This window comes from Acomys minous, assembly GCF_964271855.1.
Source record: "Acomys minous genome assembly, chromosome: 8".
NCBI lineage: Eukaryota > Metazoa > Chordata > Mammalia > Rodentia > Muridae > Acomys > Acomys minous.
In genome coordinates this window covers 51678718-51700932 of record NC_140489.1, presented here as the reverse complement: position 1 = coordinate 51700932, position 22215 = coordinate 51678718, and the positions used below count along the sequence as shown (strand labels likewise).

The following is a 22215-nucleotide window of genomic DNA, read 5'->3' as shown; positions in this document are numbered from 1 at the left end:
GTGGATCTCTTGTGAGCTCAAGGCTACAAGCGAGTCCAGGATATTCAAGACCACACAGAGAAACCCTGTCTTAAAAAATGAAAACAAAAACAAAAAACAAACAAACAAACAAACAAACCCTTAAACATTCTAATATTCTGTAATATAATTGCTGTATAAGGGAAAAATGGTACTTTTATACCGTAACAATTTTTCTTATTTATGAAAGTAATTCATGTTGGGGGCTGGCAGTGTAGCTCACTTGTAGCTTAGTTTAGAAGATGCATACGTGGATCTATTACTTTGAAGTGTAGTCCTCTCAGGTTTTATGTAAATGTCCCATTCTATCAAGTAGTGTACTCCTTGTTCCATGTCCAGAGCATGTAAGGAGCTCTAGCAGCTGATTAGCTTCACTCACTTGTAATCTGTGATTTCTAATTTCAAAGTCACTGATTCAGTATTAATTGAATTCATAAAATATATTCAGTCATCTTGCCCTTTGCCAAGAGTGCCATGGTTAATAATACCAGGACGTTGTCTTCACAGCAGCTCATGGCCTCATAGCTTGTTGATTAGCCCAAGCCATGGTAGCTGGTTTTTATTCTGTGCATTTATTAGTATCCATTTTATTTGTGCTAGATGGAGGATTGTCTATCTTCACAAAGTTTTTGGAGTTCAAAAATCTAAGGATAGCGTGTGTGTGTGTGTGTGTGTGTGTGTGTGTGTGTGTGTGTGTAAGAATTTAATCTCATGAGTTGTTTCTTTTTCTTAGATGCAGAGCTCTCTTAGGTCTCTTCGTAATAGTGCTGCTAAGAAAAGAGCAAAACTGAGTGGCAGCAGCAGCACCTCTGATATTGACAGTCCGGATTCTGCCATGAAGCTGGAGCTGCCCATTGACTCCCCGTCTCGGTCTTCCTCTCCAAACGTCAGCTCCTACAGTGAAAGTGGAGTCTATAGCCAAGAATCATTGACTTCTTCTCTTTCTACAACTCCCCAGGGGAAGAGAATAATGTATTTCATTTTCTGATATGTTGATATTCACCTATAATTTGTGATCTAGACATTTAACATTATATCTAGAAAAGACATAAAGCCATTTCATTTTAGTTCTTAAAATGTTTAAATATGCAGGATGTAGTAGCACACACCTTTAATCCTAGCACTGGGGAGGCAGAGGCAGGCAGATATCTGAGAGTTGAAGTTAGCCCAGTCTGTATAGCAAGCTCCAGGCTAGCTAGGGCTATATAGGAAGACCCTGTTAGAAAAAAACAAAACAAAAAGAAGCAGTTTAAGTAACCTTTAAATTCAGTGTGCAAATTTACACATGGTTCCTTGCATTTAGTGGAGTAGGAATAGAAAGAGTGTGACTCTACCTCTAACTTAGAGCTCCAGGATTATTATGGGCCTTTTACCAAATGCCCCAGTTGTTTTCCTAAGATTTTTTCTAATACTCTTTGTCCCTTAGCTCTTTTCTGGATCATTCTCTTCATTTTTATTTTTAACTCAGCACAAATTTGCTAGCTTATGTGTAAGCTTTGCCCAGCTGTTGCCGCACTACTTTTTATATTTTATTTTCAATATCTTATAAAGCTTGGGCCTCTGTGCCTTAGCTCACGTAGGAGTTGGCCTGCCTACATCAATAGTACTGGGATTCAGGTCCTGGCTACTTTATACCTAAATGCCTCTACTCTAAAAATGTAACCTCACCCTGGATTCTGGATATTTCTGTGACCTTGTAGAATTTGAAAGAATTCTCCCTTTATTTGGGATTGTTAGTTAATAGAATTGCCATGATATGGGTAGATAAGTGTATATTTAAACAATAGCTAAACAGTTTTTCTAAATGGTGGCATAATTTTATACTCCCATTGGTAATGTGAAAATTATGACTGTTGCTCATTCTTGCTAAAATTTGATGATGTCGGTCTTTTTTATTTTGTTTTCTTTTAACTGTATTTGGATCTTTGTTAATATATATCTATCAGAAGTAAATTTTTATAATTTTAAAATTATCTTCAATTTAATGAATTTAATAACCTCTCACAAATAGAAGTAGAGACTGCCTAATTAAAGGAAAGGTGATATTTTATATCAGCAATTATACAATTAAACTGAATATTTATGTTCCATTTTAGGAGTTTGACCCATCCTATGGTTTTCTCCTTTACATTTGTAATTTAAATCATAACTATACTCAGAAACCTTTATTCCTGGAAATTGTTTCATTGTTTCTACTTAGAATAGTGGAATATATTTTCATAATGGATCTAGAATGACTTTAACAAAGTAGCATCTTAAAATGAGCAGTACTGACATCTCTTCCAGAGGTCCTGAGTTCAATTCCCAGCAACCACATGGTGGCTCACAACCATCTATAGTGTGATCTGGGGCCCTCTTCTGGCGTACAGGTGTACATTCAGGCAGAGCACAATATATAGGATAATAAATCTTTTAAAAAATGTTATGTATATATATTCCTTTTTAGATCTAATGTCCTTCCTCAACCTTCTATGAAGATAGAATTTTGTGTTGTAACTCCTGTAGTTTGCAACATAATATTGAAAAAATTAAGCCAATTAAAGAAAAGTTCATTTTATATCTGTAACATTTAGAATTATATAGTTCTCCTTTTGCCTCCCAGACTTATTTTAAGTATTGAACTTTTTTTTTGTTTTTTGGGGTTTTTTTTGGCTTTTTGAGACAGGGTTTCTCTGTGTAGCTTTAGCTATCCTAGACTCATCTAAGTTTTGAGCTCTTTTACATAAGAATTGACATTCCCTTTAATGAACTTAAGATTTTTATGTTTGAGTTTCACTGCTTTGGAATCCTCTCAGTTGGGGAGATGTGGATGCTCTTGGGAATGGAACAGGGCCTTGCAGATGCTAGACAGGAAGCATGCTATCCCTGGCTACGTCTGCAGCCCTTTCATGGTTTGTTTTATTTATTTATTTATTTTGAAATTGTTTTGCCAAGTTGTCCAGGCTGCTCTGTAGTCAAGGACTACCATACTCTTGGAATTCACTTGCCTCAGCTTCCCGAGTATAGAATAACTGTTCTTAACCAACTTGTTGTATCTTGCCTCAAGTGTCATGAACAAAGAACATCACCTCCAGAGACAAGTCAGCTCTCAGTGGCTGAAGGAGAAAGAGTGTTGGAAGCCATACTTTAAAATGAAGAATTTTCTTTCATCCAACCAAACTGTACTCGATATGACTGTACATGTCTAGTATTCTAGAGAAATAGCTCTTTCAAAAGCTTCAAAATGAGGTAACTCTCTGGGTAAAGGTGCTTATCACCAAGCCTGATGACCAGAGTTGGAGCTCCAGGACCCACGTGATGGAAGGAAAGAAAGAGTTCCTGACCTCCACATGTACACTGTTGCACACATGCACTAAGATACACATGTACACATACACATGTATACATAAAAATAAATATTAAGATTTTTAATTACTTAAAGCCAATGGAATATGTATGATAATTAGCTAGTAAATTGTGTTGCTTTGTAAAATCTCTGTCACTTATTGTATTATAACATTTACTGGATGTCTTTGCTTTCAAATGTAATATTCTTTACATATGAAGGCTTGCTTTCTTGAGCCTTCATAATATCTTGATAGTAGAGCAAAGAATAGTTTTAAGAAAATGGCATTTATAAAACTCAGTTGTTGCTCCTGTTCATAATACAGTCCAGTCTCTATTCTGTCTATATAGTGGTAGATTACATGTGTGTAATAATTTAGGAGATGATTTGGATCTGCTTCCTTTTTGCCTCAGGCAGTTAAAAAGTACTTTTGGCTCAGCCAGGCATGGTGGTATACAGATTTAATCTCATCACTTGAGAGGCAGAAGCAACCAGATCTCTTTCAAGTCTTTATATTGAGTTTTTATACAGCCAAGACTACATAGTGAGACTTAGTTTCACAATCAAAACAAAATGGCCCCCGCAAACAACAAAATATTTTTAGCTGTATTTGTTCATTCTTGTTTTCATGCTTACCTGATATTTTAATGTGTTAATGTATGAGTGTTGCACAGTTCTGAAATGCATTGTTTATTGAAATTACTTTGTTTCATTAGGTCAGACATATTTCCAACATTTGGATCAAAACCTTGTTCAACAAGACTTTCTTCGGCAAAGAAAACCTCCCATGCTGCTGAGCAGAGCCCCAGTACAGGTATTCTGTGTTTTGTAAATATGCTTTACAAAGAATATGATTGTTTTATAATATAAAAAAAGATAGCAAACACATCTTAGCTTTAGTCTTTGTGCTTACCAATTTATAACTAATCGTAACTCATTAAAAAGCCATTCTAATGCTAGTAGATGTGGCTTTAGTTTGGAAAGAAGTAATGTTTACTTTAGTCTGTCATTGATTTCACTGTGCCAGACTCCTCCTTGTGGTATTTTGATTTAATTGGTATGCATTGAGACCTGACTGTCAATGCTTTGACAGCTCCCTTATTAATTCTAATATACAAAATAGTTTGAGAACATCAGGTATCATAGATGACAGGAAAAAAATTCATCTAGTTACTACTAGCTGATACTAGTTAACTGTTACTTGCTTATATATACATGAGCTAAGTATGTTTGTATGCCTTATGTTGAGTTTTTTGAACCTGGGAATCTCTTTTTTTTTAAAATTTAATTAATTTATTCAGATTACTTCTCAATTGTTATCCCATCCCTTGTATCCTCCTGTTCCTCTCTCTCTCCCGCTTTCACCCTATTCCCCTTCCTTATGTCTGTGACTGAGGGGGACCTCCTCCCCCTCTATATAATCATAAGGTATCAAGTCTCATCTTGGTAGCCTGCTATCCTTCCTCTGAGTGCCACCAGGCCTCCCCATCCAGGGGACATGGTCAAATATGAGGCACCAGGGTTCGTGTGGGAGTCAGTCCCCACTCTCCACTCAACTGTGGAGAATGTCCTGTCCATTGGCTAGACCTGTGTAGGGGTCCGATGTTTACTGCACGTATTGTCCTTGGTTGGTGCGAACCTGAGAATCTCTTAAGTTTATATCATTTTTTAGAAAATACCTTTAGAAATTAGTAATCATTTTGAAAAATATCTGCTTAAAGTGGAACTTGAATATCACTTTTCATGATTAATAAAACTATACTGAGTTGTGGCTGAATTATACCAAACTGGGCTATATTTTTATATGATTTCATTATAAAAATACTCACAACTTTAAAACTAGTTTGCATTATAATTGTACATGATTATTTATAAGATAATTAAATCTCTGCATTTAGATATATCTTAGATTCATCCTTTATAATCCCGTTACCATAGCTTTCTTTCACAATTTCTCATTTCTTACCTGGTCAGCCTGCTCAACTGTACAGTTTCAGTTTGTTTTCCTCACGATGCATTCCCCAGTGTGAAGCTGACTGTACTGGCCATCCTTCAGTGATCTGGCTCCTGCTGACCTTTCCAGTTTCTTTTTACCCCCTTCCTTCCTTCTTGTGTTGTGGTTCTAGCCGACGATGTTTAGACCACTTACTATCCTTTAGCGTTTGCACAGATTTCTCATGGATGAAATTGTACCTATCCCACCCCCTGGCTCAGTTCCTTTCTCTATTCACAGGCAGTATTGATAACTGCCTTTGTTGCTTATTGTTACGTGCTCTATATTATTGCTGCAGGTCAGCCCTCTATCACTGGGCCACGTGCTTATTTATGGTACTATAATTATATATTTTTCTTTAACTCTCAAATTCTTTTTAGTAGTATTATTTTAAGTAGTCTCTATGTAGCATTGACTGGGCTGGAACTGGCAGTACCCTTCCCTCAGCCTTCTCAGCCTTCTGAATGCTGAGATTACAAGCATCTACCACTGAGTCCACGTAGCCCTCAAATTTTTAGTTTCTAGTAATCATTTCCTTCAATTTTCTGCCAAGTGCCTGTCATAATTTTGGATACTTGACTTAGTTGAGTGTGCTTGGCTTTCTGGCTTGCGGAAAACTAGTATTCAACATCAAGACAGATATTCAACATACAGAGCCATTACTTACTAGCTTTAGAATATTAGAGACCACCACTAGAGTTCCAAATTGATAAACAGTAATAGTCACACCATGTACAAATTAACCACTTTGAAACATTGTTAATCTAATAATAAAGACCTGGAGATGGGTTGTGAAGACTTAAGCATATAGGATATATAAAGTACCTAATGGGCTTTTACTAGTATATATCATTACAGGGAGAGACATAAAGAAATTCTTTGATCCTTTTAGTACTGATCACCCTAATGTCTATTGATAATTTAAGTATATTTGTAGAAGACTGAAGAGACAGCTGATTGCTAGATTGAATTTAGTTGTAAAAGCAACTCTTTGGGAAGTTTACTTTAAGATTGGGAAAACAATTGACGTTAGCTTAGATTTGGGTTCCTTTCTGCTGCTATTTTTGAAACTTAGGAGTTATTTATATTCGTGTAATATTTTGTTTTCTTTTTAAAGGTAACAGATATTTGGTACTCTTCATATATACTTAATCTTTGGGTGTAAATAGATTCTGAGGTCACACCTTATTTATACCCAGTGAATTCCTGTTTATGACAGGAAAGCTGTACTCTTACCAAATCTTGGGGATATCTTTCCTTTTTTTATATTATATAGAGGTTTATTAAATGAGCATGAAGAGGAAAGGAAAGGGGCGGGGAGTACCTCAGAGAGGAGAGAGAGACAGAGAGAGAAAGAGAGGAGAGAGAGAGACACGCAAAGACAGAGACAGAGATAGGAAGATAGGAAAAGGAGAGGTAAGAGAGCAAATCTTGGGGATTTCTAGTAACAAACTTGAGCATCACTATTGTTACTAGATTTGCTGTAAGATAGCCTTGACTAAATGTAACATTCTATCAGACTATTAAATTGACAGTGTTTAGGATCACTTTAACTTGAGTTTGCTTTGTTTTTAGTAAGCAAATGATTCCTACAAAAGTACTTTTATTTATTGTAAAACAAGAAAAAAAATTGGTCAGAATAGAGATTATGTGAAGTTAAGTACAGAAATGGTATAGAAATGATAAAGACAGCATGCCTTTACCACAGATGTTTCTAGTGGCCATTTCCTCATATATTTTATATCTATTACTGTAAATAATACTGTTAGTGATACATATTAGTAGAAAAAGTTCCACCTAAAGTCAGTATCTTCCACCAATATCTAAATTCACTGTTAAAATTAACAATTTTAATAAGTATCAGTTTTTTCTGGAAGGTCATTATCATCCGAAATAAAGTTTTAGTTTAATTTGTTTGAGAGAAGGTCTCTCTCATGAAGCCAGGTGCTCTTGACTTGCTGTGTAAGGGAATGGCCTTGAACATCTGATCCTCCTGGCTTTGCCTCATAAGTGCTGGGATTCCTGGCATGTGCCACCATGCCAGGCCTGTGTGGTACTAGGGATCTAACCTTGTTTGTATAAGCACTTACATGAGATATTTCTTTAAACTTTGTGAATGTAGCTAAAATCTTTTATCTACTGTTCTTCCTAGCCTAGATTTCAACAGCTAGCACTTTTCCAACTATTTTGTTTTCATTAAAGTATTTCATTATTAGTGAGGTATGGTAGTACACTCCTTTAATCCCAGCACTCAGGGAGGCACAAGCAGGCAAATCACTGTGTGTTTGAGGCCAGCCTGGTCTACAAAGCGAATCCAGGACAGCCAAGGCTACATAGAGAAATCCTGTCTCAAAAAACAGAAACAAAAAAGAAGTATTGCATTATTAATGATTCACTTTTACTTTATGTATATTGGTATTTTGCCTGTCCGTATGTCTCTGTGAGGGTATCAGATACTCCGAAACTGGAGTTATAATAAACAATTGTCAGCTGCTATTTGGCTGCTGGAAATTGAACCTAGGTCTTTTGGAAGAGCACCCAGTGCTCTTAACTGCTCAGCCATCTCTCCAACCCCAATAGTTGCATTATTTAAAAATGAAGTATATTATTATTGCTTGCTGTTTTATATTGGAGCTATGTATAAAAATGCTCAGTTATATAAATATATTGAGTAGGAATTTTTATTTAGTCAACATTTTGTAGTTCCAGTAGTGGTAAAGTATGGACAATTTCAACATTCAAATGTGGACTGAATTCTTTGTTACTTGTTAAAGGGACATATACCATAGTGTTTTTTTTTTTATTAGACATATGATACTATTTCAGTATTTATAATATATTAGGCAGTATATTAAGTTTTCCCTGCCTCAGGGGATGTAAAATAAGACCTCACTCTGTAGACCAGGCTGACCTTAAACCTTTCATTTAGCCCATGCTGGCCTCAAATTCACAGTGCTCTTCCTGACTCAGCCTCTCAGTCACTAGGACTTTTAAAGCACATACTACTATGCCTAGGTTCGTGTTTCCTGCATTTAGCTCATGTGACAGTTCTGGGAAAGTTTGTACTCTGCTTCCCACTTTACACACATTGAATGGGTTACCAGGATATCAGTTAAGTGGCAGAGCAGAAACCTACAGCCTGCTGAGCATGATTCCAGATACAGCGTTCTAATCATGTGATGTGTCTGCATCACTAGTCAGACCCGTGTACACCCATCACGTGGGAGCAGAGAACGTAGGACTGCCCCCCTCACATGTGGAATTTCTTTCCTTCTCTTTCTCCCTTTCTATCTACCTCCCTTCCTCCCTCCCTCCTTTCTTTCTTTCTTTCTTTCTTTCTTTCTTTCTTTCTGTATAAAGTCAGCCACTGCCATTTGGATTTTTTATTTTGTGAAAAGTTAAGGATGTTATTTATTAATTTAATCAATTAAATTCTTAATTTGTTTTTTGTAGCCCTAGTTGCCCTTGAACTTTTTATGTAGCTTAGGCTGACCTCAGACTTGTAATCCTCCTATCTCTAATTTTTGGATGCTGGGATTACAGGTATATGCCACTACATCAAGTTTAACATGCTATTAACTTTCAAACATATTTTTATTTCATTGAAAGTTACATAGTTTAAAATACAGTAACACTTTAATAATTACTAACATTAAAATTTCTAATATTACATTACTGATCTTTTTTAAAGGGTACTTAGCAAACTAGAGGAGAGATATGTACCTATTGTAAATATTACCTAAACTATTCAAATAAATATGTATTTTATTTTATAGGGATTACAACATCCAGTGTAAGCATAATTGGTCAACGTATGAACTATGGGTTTGGATGTGGTGATTTTGAAGATGATAGGTCACATGACATTTCACCTAATGTTTTAAAAATACAAAATAAGGAACACCCAAGACATAAGCATACAAAAGGTTTGTAAATTTCATGATGGATTAATTTTTAGTATTCAATATATGTAAGTCAGAATCTTCTCGAAGCATACCAAGAATTCTTAACTTTAAGGTTTTTAACACCACTTTACCGATAGGTAATTTCTTAAATAACTTTGTAGGCTTATGGTTTATGCTCCTGTCTGAAGGAGCCAATGCAAAAGACTAAACCTTAGTTCAACCTAGTAATCCATACTGTGCTTTACCCCAAGAACATGCACAGGTACATACATCCCAACAGATTTTTATAAGACATTTCATCACTCAGATATAGTATGAACAGTCATGTGAGTAGTTGTTTATGTAGGTAGTGGGTAACCATGGAACCAAGAGGTGGCGTAGGGAATATATCTTCCTTCTGCTAGCTAGAACTTCCCTCTCACTGGCCACTGCTAACTTGTATTTCAGAGCTGCAGCAGTGTGTAGTACTTCAGGGGACGACTTTGTCTATTTCCTAAGTTGTTCTATGGTAGCTGCATTTACAGCAGTTTCCTTGGCCAGCACAGTAGCTCCTACTTGTAGTCTCAACATTAAGGAACTTGTGGTTACCGTGGGAGTTGGGAGTTGGAAGTTCCAGAGAGCTGGAAGGTTACCATGAGTTTAAAGCCAGCCTGGGGTAGGTTGTGAATTCCCGTAAGTAAAGAGTTTGCCTTCCCCCACCTCTACCCCTTTTTTTGGCAGCTGTGGACCTGATAAGATCAACATTTAAGCTGAGCATGGTGGTAAATACCAGCAGCCTCCGCACTCAGTAGGTAGAGGCAGGGTACTTGAGCACTTGAGGCTACTCTGGGCTACTTAGCAAGGCCCTGCTTCATAAAAGACAAAAAGGAAAAGGGGGCGGAGGCGGGGGGCTCTATACTTCATTATTTCTGATCATCTTAACCACAGATGGAGAGGTGGTCAAGAATGTTAGGATGTGCACTTGTCTGTGTATGGAAGTAACCCAATATAAGTAGCCTAGAAAAGTGCAGTTTGTCTTGAGCTTGACCTACTCTGTTTTGGGGTATGAAATTTTTTCCTCCACTTTTACTGCTTAGCTCTCTGATGATCACTTTACTCTGTCATCTTCAACCATGGGTTGTGTAAAATTTTTGTTTGTTTGCAGTTTTTGTGTGTGTTTGTTCGATAGTTTGTTTTTGAGACAGGGTCTCTCTGTGTAGCCTTGACTGTCCTGGACTTGCTTTGTAGACCAGGCTGGCCTCGACTTCACAGAGATCCTCCTGCCCTCTGTTTCCTTGAGTGCTGGGATTACAGGTGTGCGCCACTGTGCTTGGCTTCTGTGTAAACTTCTTTAGAAAAGGAAGGTTTTGTTCTCTATGGTAGCTAATGTATAGTAGGTATTCTCATTTGAAATAATCATTGAATTAATTTGTCTGTATTTTTTATGAAATAAACTTTCCATTTTAAAAGGCTACATAGTATCCTAAAGTATACTGAATGTTTTTTAATGTGCGTTTTTGCCTTTCTTTTTTTTCTTCCTTTTTCATTGTTTTAGGATTTACAAGGTCATCAAATTTACAACAAATTTCCAGTTTTGATTTCACATCTACAAATTCCTTTTCAGAAGATTCAGTAGTAATTGTTGGAAAAGGTATTTCAAAGTTCTTCAGCCTTTTAATTTATGTGTTCTTTACACATAAGTAAAACTTGTCAGGATTAAATTTAAATAATAAAAAATGAATTCTGAAGTTCGTATTTCTGCCCTTTAGTGAAACTGGGACTTTCATGTTAGTAACTTTCAAAAAGAAGTTAATACTTGAAAGACAGTTTTAATATAACTATGATAATTTTATTATAGTTTAAAGTCAAATAACAGTCTTTATCAGTATAACAATTAATGTAATTTAATATAGATTATTATATCATATATCTTATTATATTTTGTATTATCATATATAATAATAATATAATTTAATAATTTATTTCTAATGATAAATTAAAATGAACCCTTGTTATACATTTTAGAGATACAAGAGGAACTTGAGGTAGGATAGTTATTTTAGGTATCTTTATTATTTTCTTTTTCTTAAAGCAGATACTGTCCTAGTTACTTTTCTCATGTCTGTAGCCAGATGCCTTACAAAAAGCAACTTAAGGGAGGAGGAGTTTAGTCTGGCCGGTGATTTAAGGAACCATCGTGTGTTGTGGTGGGAAAGTCATAACGGCAGCGATCTAGCTGGTTCAGTATATCAGTAGTAAGGAGCATAGAGAAATGCTCATGCTCAGCTCACTTTCTGCTTTCTATTCAGTAGAGGACCTCAGCCCATTCATTCACCTTCAAGGTGCATCATCCCTCAGTTAAGCTCCTCTGGAAGTGTCCTCACTGACAAACCCAGAGGTGTTGTTTCCAAGATAATTCTTATTTTGGCCAAGTAACAAGTCTCCACCCCTTGTTAGTTTGACATTCAAATACATCACTTTACATCATAATCTTCTACCTTTGACTCCATAGGCTCATGATTGTCTCATAATACAAAATATAATTATTCCAATTTCAAAAGACCCATAGTCCAACTATTAAAAAGGCCAGAATTTCTTCTGAGACTGAAGGCATTCTTGTAGCATGAACCCAGTAAGATAAAATAAATTATAACATAAGATAAAAACCAAGTTGCATACTTCAGTATTCAGTGGCACAAAGTAAACATTCCCATTTCAAAAAGGAGGAATAAAGGCAAGGAAAGATAGGACCAAAGTAAGAGAGAAACTCAACAGAATTGGCACCAAACTGTACAGCTTTGTGTCTGACATCTGTGCCTTGTGATTATCATGTGTGGTCTATTAGCTCTGAGTAGTCCTATCTTTCCAGCTCTTTGTCTGCAACAGTGTCTTCTTGGGCCAGCTCCACTCTATGCATGCAGCTTCCCTCAAAACACATTCCATAGATCTGGACACGCTAACATTCTAGGGTCCTCGTTACAAATTAGGCTCCATGTGCACAGCTTGTCCTACAGTATCAGTTGCTGTGATAAAACTGACTTGGGAGCAGAAAGGGTTTATGTGGCTTAGAGGTTAGAGTTCATAATGAAGAGAAGCCAAGGCAGGACCTCAAGAAGGAACCTAGAGGCAGAAACTGAAGCATAGGCCATGGAAGATACCGTTCCATCATGATAGGGAGGCATAAGAGCAAATGGCAGGCATGGTGCTAGGAGCAGGAAGCAGAGAGAGCAAACTGGAAGTAGTGTATGGCTATGGACTTTCAAAGCTGCCCCTCCCATGGCATACTTCTCCGTCTAGGCCACAGCTCCAAAACCTCCCCAGGTAGCATCACCAAGTGTTCAAATAAATGCCTGAGACTGGTGGGCATAGTTTCATTCAGTAGCTCTTGAGGACCTCCTTGCATGTAACCTGTTCCTGTCTTACATTGCCTGGACTCAGTAATTTTCTGGAACCTTGACATAAGTTTCCTTGGCCCTTTAACTCTTAGTTTTTGCTGCATACAAAGTTGCCATTTTGGGGCTGGAGAGATGGCTCAGAGGTTAAGAGCACTGAGTATTCTTCCAAAGGTCCTGAATTCAATTCCCAGACACCCAGATGGTGGTTCACAACCATCTCTAGTGAGATCTCATGTCCTCTTCTGGCATACAGTCACACATGCTGTATAAATACAAAACAAATCTTTAAAAATTTTTTAAATTGCCATGTTGATTATCTGCCAACTTCAGATTCCAGCTTGGGTTGTGATATTTGTGTATTAATAGGCAGTGCTTCTCATGTCTGTCATGTTGTGTGTGCAGCAGGAAACAGAGTGAGGAGGTGCTCCTAAGTTCTTCTTTAGCTGAAAAACTAAGATGTGGTAAGATACACAGTAAGGAATGTATCTTTTTGTTGAGTATTGTGAAATAGAATTTGTTGGAAATAATTTGCTTGATAATCTCATTAAGGACCATCCTCAAATTACCTCTAGACTATCCTTGAAGATTTACTGTCTGTAATTTCAATTTCTATTGTGTCTTGGTCAGCGTTCTGTTGCTGTGAAGAGACAGGATTACCAAGACAACTTGTATAAAGGAAAATATTAAATTGGTGCTGGCTTACAGTTTCAGAGGTTTGGTCTGTTGTCATCATGGCAGGAAGCATGGCAGCATGCAGACAGATGTTGTGCTTGAGAAGTAGCTGAGTTCTGCGTCTTGCTCCACAGATAGCAGGAAGAAAGACAATTTGTCATGGGCTTTTGAAACCTCAAAGCCCACCCTCAGTGACACACTTCCTCCAACAAGGCCACAGTTCCTAATCTTTTCAAATAGTGCCACTCACTGGTGAACAAGCATTGAAATTTATAAGCGTATGGGGACCATTCTTATTCAAACCACTACACCTTGTATTCATGGACATATTTCTATTTGTCCCTCCTTTCCTTTCTTCCTTGTGTATCTAGATAAATCCCAGTTCAAAGTTGTGCTCTTAGAAATCACTTTAAGTACCTAGTTCCTAACAGTCTTCCTCTGATGGAGGTTCACATGAACCCCACTCAAATATGCTTTCTTTTCTATATTTTCATAAACAGCCAACTCTTGTATGGTTAGGATACTTATTTGTACATTTCATAATTATTTAACATGTGCTTCATAGTTTATTGTTTGCCTCTTAAATTAAAACCTAATCTTAAAATTTATAGTCTGGAATGCCATTGCATAAACAGTAACTCTTTGGTGGTTGGTTGATTGCAGGTGTATTTGGAAATCCAAATTCAGCACCAGCAACTTGCAACCAACCAGTGATATCCTCTGTGGAAAATGAGGATACATTTTCAGTGAAAGCAAGTATTGAACCACCATCAGGCATTTATGGAAGAGCAGTCCAGCAAAACACTCCCTCATATCTTGATGTTGAAAATGACAAAGATGTAAGGTTATCTACTAATCTTTTATAATATCATTATTTTCTTTATATGAGATAAGGAATGGTAAACTTTTAATTAACAATTTTAATTTTATTTTGGACACATGTGTGCATGCATGTGTATGTGTGCTTATGTGGAAGTCGGAACACAACTTTGTGTTTTGGTCCTCAACTTCTAGCTTGTTTTAAGGAGCATCTCTACCACTATACTGTATAAGCCAGGCTAGCTGTTGAACAAGCTTCTGGGAGTTCTGCTGTTTCCATCTTTGATCTTGCTGTAGAAACACTAAAATTATAGATGTATTCTGCTATACCTGGCTTATTTGTACTCTATGGTTTTAAGTTCAGCAAGCTTGAACAGCACACTCTGTATGCACAGAGCTGTCTCTCTATCTGCTTGGTATAAATTTTTAAAATTTTAGATAATTGAAATTTCTGATTTTTAATCATTTGAATTTGTGATATACAATATGTAGTATGTTTTATGCTGTAACATGCTTTATAGAATATGGTTGTGGGTATATAGTCAACAGTATTCAGAGGGAATTTCCTTTTTTTTTTGGTTTCTTTTTTTCAGAGGGTATTTTTCAAACACTGATACCCTTAAGCACGAATTTAATTGGGATATTAGTAGTATATAATTCTTTCAGGTTTTAGGAGATATAAAATAAGATTTAAAAACGTATAGTTGCTCCTGGATCAACTACATGGGCACCTGTAATCTTAGCACTTTCGGAGGAAGAGGTAGGAGAATCATGAGTTCAGAGTAATGTGACTGCATAGAAGAGACAAGGCCAACCTGGCCCATACGGGACCCTGTCAAAACAAAAAGTATAGTTTGTTTTATATAGACCTTTAATGTACTTCTCTCGCGCGCTCTCCCTCTCTCTCCTCTCGCTCTCCCTCGCTCTTCTCTCTCTACCCCCTTCCCCCTCTTCTTTCCCCCTACACATACTTTTCTGAGATAAAGATATTTTAAATGTCAACTTCCTGAGTAATTCTAGATATTTCAACTTTTTCATGCAGACTAAAGTTTCTATTGCAAAATCAACTTATGACAAGATGAGACAAAAGAGAAAGGAAGAAAAAGAACTTTTTGGTGCTAAAGATTGTGAAAGGAAAGACACCAATCTTTGGGAACGAATAAAGCATACAGGAACTGAGAAAATGACATCTGAAAGTAAGTTTTTTTGTGTGAATCTTGTTAGAATACAGTGGTCGCAACAGAGCACCGTGGAGTTAGTAGATGCAGGCAGCTGCTTAGGTGTTAGTTCTGCTCTTGGTTAGCTTTAAGTCCAGGGAACAGGCTTCAGTTCAGTTCAGCATATGTAAGTATTGGGACTCAGTCCCTTCCCTACACACTGGGGTTATTCTTTTTTCTCTAGAAAATGCTATTGTTATAGTTAAGGTCATGGACATGCTGGAGTTAGTTTATGTTAGGTCATGATGAAAACAGTCACTGGCTGGTGAGCTAACTCAGGGTAAAGGCACTTGTTGCCAAACCTCATGACCTGCGTTTGATTCTTGGGAACCTAATGCTGAAAGGAGAGAACTAACAAGTAATTGCATGCACACACAAAAAAAGTGTAACCAAAAAACTTAGGTCACTTTTGATCATCTGTAGGCAAGAGTAGGTGCCATGTTTCCTGAGGTCTGGCTCCGTGCACATGTGTGCGCTTGTGTGTGTGCATAATGATGCCTAATGAAAACTAGATTTGAACCAGGAAAGCTAATTGTAGTGGGATTATTTTTTCTTTATTTGACACATCATCTTCCTCACATGTGATTTATATTGCTGTTCAGCACCTACATTGAGTAGCTAGCTCATAACCACTCCAGTTCCAGGGGATCTGACACCCTCTTTGGCTTCTACAGACACCCACATTTACTCATATGTAATATACGAGATAAACTAAATCTAACGGAAAAAGAATTTATACAACGTTTATTAAGGTCTATAGTGAAGAACTCAATAAAATAATGGTTATACAGTGTTGCCTTTGGATTTTCAATTTTTGAAGCATTTGTATATATAATTAGTATATAGCATCAAATGAAATTTCTTATATTTGTGATTTCAATATTTCCTTACCAATGTCATGGTTAATAATCTTTAGTGATAATCAATTTCTAGTACCTAATAATTTATTTTTTAATATTGTTAAAGAGAACCAATAGAGGTTGGTTTTTTTTTAACTCACAAAAGGCTATTCTTTGTTTATTTTTTTCTTTCTAATACTTAGACATAGTCTTATATTGTGCAGGACTCTTAGGGTGTTATTGAAAGACCCTATTTTCCTAATGTCTGGAAAATGTTGACTAAACACTTGACTATGGAAGAAGCACCATTCATATTGGTATACGTGCACTTCAGATTTGCAATAGTCATGACAACTGTATAAGAGTGTGGGTAGGAGAAGAAGAAAGGTAGAGGGACTGTATTAATAAAAATACTATAGCAATAGAAAAAGTCTCTATTATTACAGTTTTCTGTAGAGATCAGTGTTCCTTCTTTTTTTCATCTTTTGTTTTTGTTTGTTCATGTTTTTTGTTTTTTGTTTTGTTTTGTTTGAGACAGGGTTTCTCTGTGTAGCCTTGGCTGTCCTAGAACTCTCTTTGTAGACCAGGCTGGTCTCAAACTGACAGAGATCCGCCTGGCTTTGCCTCCTGAGTGCTGAGATTAAAGGTGTGCACCACCATACCCATGTTCCTTTATTTTTAAATTACTAGCTATATAGGAAAATATATAGCCTTTTAAAAATCAGACCATATTAATTCCTTTGGTTCTTAAAAACTATACTTTTTTAGCTACCTCAGCCTCAGTCAAACAGCTTTTTTTTTCAAACAGCTTTTATGATCTTAGCATAAATCCATCAGATGTGACGTGTGAGAAGTGACAGATTCCTAAAAGTAAATCCCAAGACCAAAATCTCACCTCCAACAGGAGATAGATCTGTGCTGGGAGGGGCACAGAAGCTGGAGTAGACCCTGTGGAGAAGCCTGCTCACAGTCACTACTCAGTGTGCAAATGCGTGTGTGGCATGAGGGTTGTTAAAAAGAATGTCGGAATTAGAGGCCACTTTTCTGTAAAAGGCTGTTTGAATGAGCTCCAGTGCTTAGAGTAAATAATGGACAGAGCATGATTGGTGTGACATAGGTCCTTAAAAAAAACAAACTCAAACAGTGACAACAAAAACCCTTATATTGGTTCTAGCTCATAACTAGAAGTTTTTATTATATTGAATTTATTAATAATTTTGAATGTACATATTCCATATACTAATGCTGAAACTCATTTGCTCTGTGTCAGTCTTAGTTCTTGGAATAGTCAGTCTTGCTGCTTGTCCAAATTTAATTGGTATATTTCAGCATTTTCTTGTCATCTGGGTCTATATTTTAAATAGCCATTATTTTTCAGGAAAAATTAATATAAAAGATAAAGTTTTAAATAGATATGATTTGGAGTTATTGCGAGATTTTTGTCTATTTGTTTTAACAGTAAGATAATGCTACTAATATTATACGAGAAAATATTCACATAACACCTATATTTAGAGCCAGGTGTGGTGGCACACGCCTTTAATCCCAGCACTCGGGAGACAGAGGCAGGTGGATTGCTGTGAGTTTGAGGCCAGCGTGGTCAACAAAGAGAGTCCAGAACAGGCAAGGCTAGACAGACAAACCGTCTCGAAAAACCAAAAAACCAAAACCAAAGTGAAAAAACAAAAAAACCCCACCTATATTTGAATATGTTTGTTTTCTTTATATAAAGGTTTCTTCTTGCCTTATTTAATATTTTAGGTGAGATATCTCCTGGAGTCATTCCACAGTATAAAGAAAGAATGTCTTCTGTCACTCATAGTCCAGAGATAATGGATTCTTTGGAACTACGACCATTTTCCAAACCAGAAGTAGCACTTACAGAAGCCTTACGGCTCTTAGCTGATGAGGACTGGTAAGTTAATAACCCTTCTTAATACTCTCCATAGTATCATTAAAGATTATTTTAGTTCTTAGGCATCTGAGTCTTTTAAACTTACTCATGTAACTACCTCTGGCCCAGATGTACTAATGTTGCATTTTAACTTATGTACCATAAGGACATAGTTTAACTTCATAATAAGTTATGCAAAACCTTTGGCATTAGACTATACATCTCATAATTCACTTGAAATATAATATATAACTAACAATTTTAGAAACAACTATGGCATCAGGATTTTAATCCCAGCCACTTGAGAAGTAGAGGCCAGTGGATCTCTGGGTTCCAGGCAAGCCAAGTCTACAGAGCAAGTTCTAGACAGCTAGTGCAAGTCAAGACAGAGAAACCTGTCTTTTAAAAGGGTGTGGGGGGAGTGGAGAGATGGCTCAAGGGTTAAGAGCACTGTCTGCTCTTACAAAGGTACTGAGTTCAATTCCCAGCAACCATGTGGTGGCTCACAACCATCTATAATGAGATCTGGTGTCTGTATACATAACAAATAAATAAATCTTTAAAAAAAAAAAATCCCAAATGCTGTATATACTTAGCAATATTTCAGGTGGGGTATATGCTGGCTGCTTTTTTTTTCTCATTTTCTACTGGATTTCCCTATTCTAAACCTCATCATCACTCAGGCCCTCTGGAAGTGCAGCAGTACTCTTAACCTCTGGGCCATCTCACTAGCCCTCATGTTCACTTCTTAACCTTCTCTATTTGTCTTTCAATTAGGAATCATTTCACTAAAAATGACACAGTCATGATTTTGCTAAATCTGCACCCCATTTCTTAGTCCTCTTTTCTTCTAAGCTCTCATTTGCCTTAGAAACAAATCAGTCTATTGGTTCTTTTCCTGCTATTATAATTTCAGGTTCTTTTATTCTATTTTACTTGGAAATTTAGGAGTCCTGTGGAATTCTGGACTCTGGTGTTCTCTAGGCTGCAGTAATTCTGTGGATCAGGGCAGTCTTTCCTTGGCGACCATTTTCTGTAAGAGCCGGAGAGCATATATTTTAGATGGCAGATGTCTGAGTACTCATTCTGCTGTTGTATGTTCAGAGAGCTGGAGATGGTGCACACCAGTAATTGGAGCACCAGGGCAATGATAGCAGAAAAGTCAGCAGTGCAGAGGCAGACTTAGGAATTTGATGCAGTTTGGGCTAGATAATATCTTGTCTCCAAAAAATACAAGCAAGTGGACGAAATTCAATATATGAATTTTAAAATATCTAAGGCTGGAGAGATGACTCAGTGATTTAGAACATATGTTGCTATTGTAGAAGACTGGGTTATGAATCTGAGTGTTTGTATGGCTCACAGTCATCTATAACTACAGCTCCATGGGATCTCATACACTCTTCTGAACTGCATGGACATTGGTACTCACCTGTGTACATACACACACAGACACATAATTAAAAATAAAATAAATCTGTGCTGCAGAGATGGCGTAGAGGTTGAATACTAGCTACCCTTTCAGAAAGCCAGCACCTACAGTGCAGCTTACATCTGTCTTTGACTCCAGTTCCAGGGGAATTGGATGCCCTTTTCTGGCCTCTGCAGGTATTGCATGCCCTACACAATTTAAAAATAAAAAAATATTTTTTTGAGATTATAGTATAATTACATCATTTCACCTTCCTCTTCTTCCCTCCAGATCCTCCCACATCCTTCTCCCTGTTCTTTCAAATTCATGGCCTCTTTTTTTTTCATTAATTTTTTTTACGTGCGTATGTCATTAGTTTGTATATTTTCATGGCTGACGATTTGGTATTGGATAGCCAATTGGTGTGTCTTTTCTCTGGGGGAGACTATTTCTCCCTCTTGTAGCATTTTTTGTTGTTGTTCACTTTACATCCCAATTGTAGTCCCCTCCCTCATCTCTTCTCAGTCCAACCCTCCCTCCCTCACATCCCCTCTCCTCCCCTAAGGCCTCAGAAATGAGAGCCTTCCTCCCCTTAACATCTGACCTCACCCTATCAAGTCTCATCTGAACTGCCTGTGTCCTCTTCCTCTGTGGCTTGGTAAGGCCACCCTGCCAGGGGGAAGTGATCAATGTGGGGGGGGGGGGCAGAGTCCATGTCAGAAGTAGTTCCTATTCCCTATATTGTGGGCCCCATAAGGAGACTGTGATGCCTATCCTATCACATCTGAGCAGAGGGTCAACAGGTCCTCACCCTGCATGTCCTTGGTTGGTACATCAGTCACTGCAGCACCTCCACCCCTACGCCCAGATCTGTTGGCTCCATTGTTCTCCTTGTGGAGCTTCTGACCCCTCCAAGTCCTATTCCCCAACTCTTCCATAAGACTCCCTGCACTCCACCCCAAAGAAGTTCAGCTGTGTGTTTCAGCATCACTTGGATCCCCTGCTGGGTGGAGTCTTTCAGAGGACTTTATGGTAGGCTTCTGTCCTGTTCCTTCTCTTCAACTGCTTCTGGATTCTATTCTATTTGACCTTAGTGAGATTTAAGTGAGATGCTCCTTGACATTTAGTTTCTTTAGGTCTGTGTATTGTAGTGTGGTTATTATGTATTATGTGGCTAGTATCTGTTTATAAGTGAGTATATACCATGTATGTCTTTCTGAGTCTGGTTTACCTCACTTAGGATGATCGTTTTTAGTTCCATCCATTTGCTTGGAAATTTCAAAAGTTCCTTGTTTTTAATAGCTGAAGTGTATTCCATTTATTAAATATACCATAGTTTCTTTATCCATTCTTTGGTTGAGGGACATCTAGCTCGTTTCCAGATTCTGGCTATTACAAATAAAGTGGCTATGAACATAGTTGGGCAAATGCCTTTGTTGTATGGTGGAGCATCTTTTGGGTATATGCCCAGGAGTGGGATGGCTGGGTCTTGAGATACATCTGTTCCCAATTTTTCTGAGAAAGCACCAGATTGATTTCCAAAGTGGTTGTACAAGTGAGTACTCCCACCAGCATGTGCTGTCACTTGGGTTTTTGATCTTGGGCATTCTGACAGATATAACATGGGATCTCAGAGTTATTTTCATTTTCATTTCCCTGAATACTAAGGACGTTGACACTCTCCCTTCCTTCCTTCCTTCCTTCCTTCCTTCCTTCCTTCCTTCCTTTCCTCTGCCTCCCAAGTGCTGGGATTAAAGGCGTGCGCTACCATTCCCAGTTCTGTTGACCATTTCTTGGCCATTCGATATTCCTCTGTTGAGAATTCTCTGTTTAGTGCTGTACCCCATTTTTAAATTGGATTATTTGGTTTGGTGGTTTTAATTTATGATCTCAAGCTGTACTATAGAGCAACAGTAATAAAAACAGCATTGTACTGGCATAGAAACAGACAGGTAGATCAATGGGATTGATTCAGAGACCCAGAAAATAAACCCACACACCTATGGATACTTGATTTTTGACAAAGAAGCCAAACCATACAATGGATAGAAGACAGCATCTTCAACAAATGGTGCTGGCTTAACTGTATGTCTACTTGTAGAAAAAGGCAACTAGGCCTTATTTATCACCCTGAACAAAACTAAAGTCCAAGTGGATTAAGGATCTTAACACAAAACCAGACACACTAAATCTGTTAAAAAAAAAAAAGAGAGACAGAGAGCCTTTATTCATTGGCAAAGGAGACAGCTTCCTGAAAACAAGAACACCAACAGCTCAGGCTCTAAGATCAACAATTAAATAGGACCTCATGAAACTGAAAAGCTTCTGTAAGGCAAAGGACACTGTCAACAGGACAAAATGACATCCAACAGACTGGGAAAAGATCTTCACCAAACCTACGTCTGACAAAGGGCTAATATCCAAAATATATAAAGATCTCAGCGTTTTTTTAGTCGCCTATAGTTCTTGGTGTCCCATTGAGGACTCATGGGCTTTTTCCCCATCCACCTTAATGTATGCAAGGGAGCACAGTAAAGAAACTTCTGAAAAAAAAAAAAAGAAACTTCTGACATGAACAATGCATTAGGAGGAAAGTTCTTATTGTGGGTACGAGAGAAAAGATCCAGAAGCATCTGAAGGAGCCCAGAGCAGAGAGCAAAGAAAGCAGACTGGACCTAGGCAGGGCGAGGGAAATGGGAGAGTGGAGAGAGTGGAGATAGCAAGAGATAGAGCATGTGAGACAGCGCA

The 22215-nt window shown here is 37.5% G+C and overlaps 1 protein-coding gene across 2 annotated transcripts in view; it reads left to right on the top strand.

Annotated features, from left to right (window-relative positions):
- TOGARAM1 (TOG array regulator of axonemal microtubules 1) overlaps window positions 1–22215 on the top strand; it is a 62611-nt gene that overhangs the window by 16413 nt on the left and 23983 nt on the right. Inside the window, exons 6-12 of one of the 2 annotated variants that reach the window (XM_084793710.1) lie at window positions 752–990; window positions 4060–4157; window positions 9113–9262; window positions 10776–10871; window positions 13951–14126; window positions 15149–15302; window positions 17924–18077. In XM_084793710.1, coding sequence (XP_084649836.1) covers window positions 752–990; window positions 4060–4157; window positions 9113–9262; window positions 10776–10871; window positions 13951–14126; window positions 15149–15302; window positions 17924–18077 — 1067 coding nt within the window. The remainder of the gene's footprint in view (window positions 1–751; window positions 991–4059; window positions 4158–9112; window positions 9263–10775; window positions 10872–13950; window positions 14127–15148; window positions 15303–17923; window positions 18078–22215) is intronic. The other variant, XM_084793711.1, reaches the window with a different exon arrangement.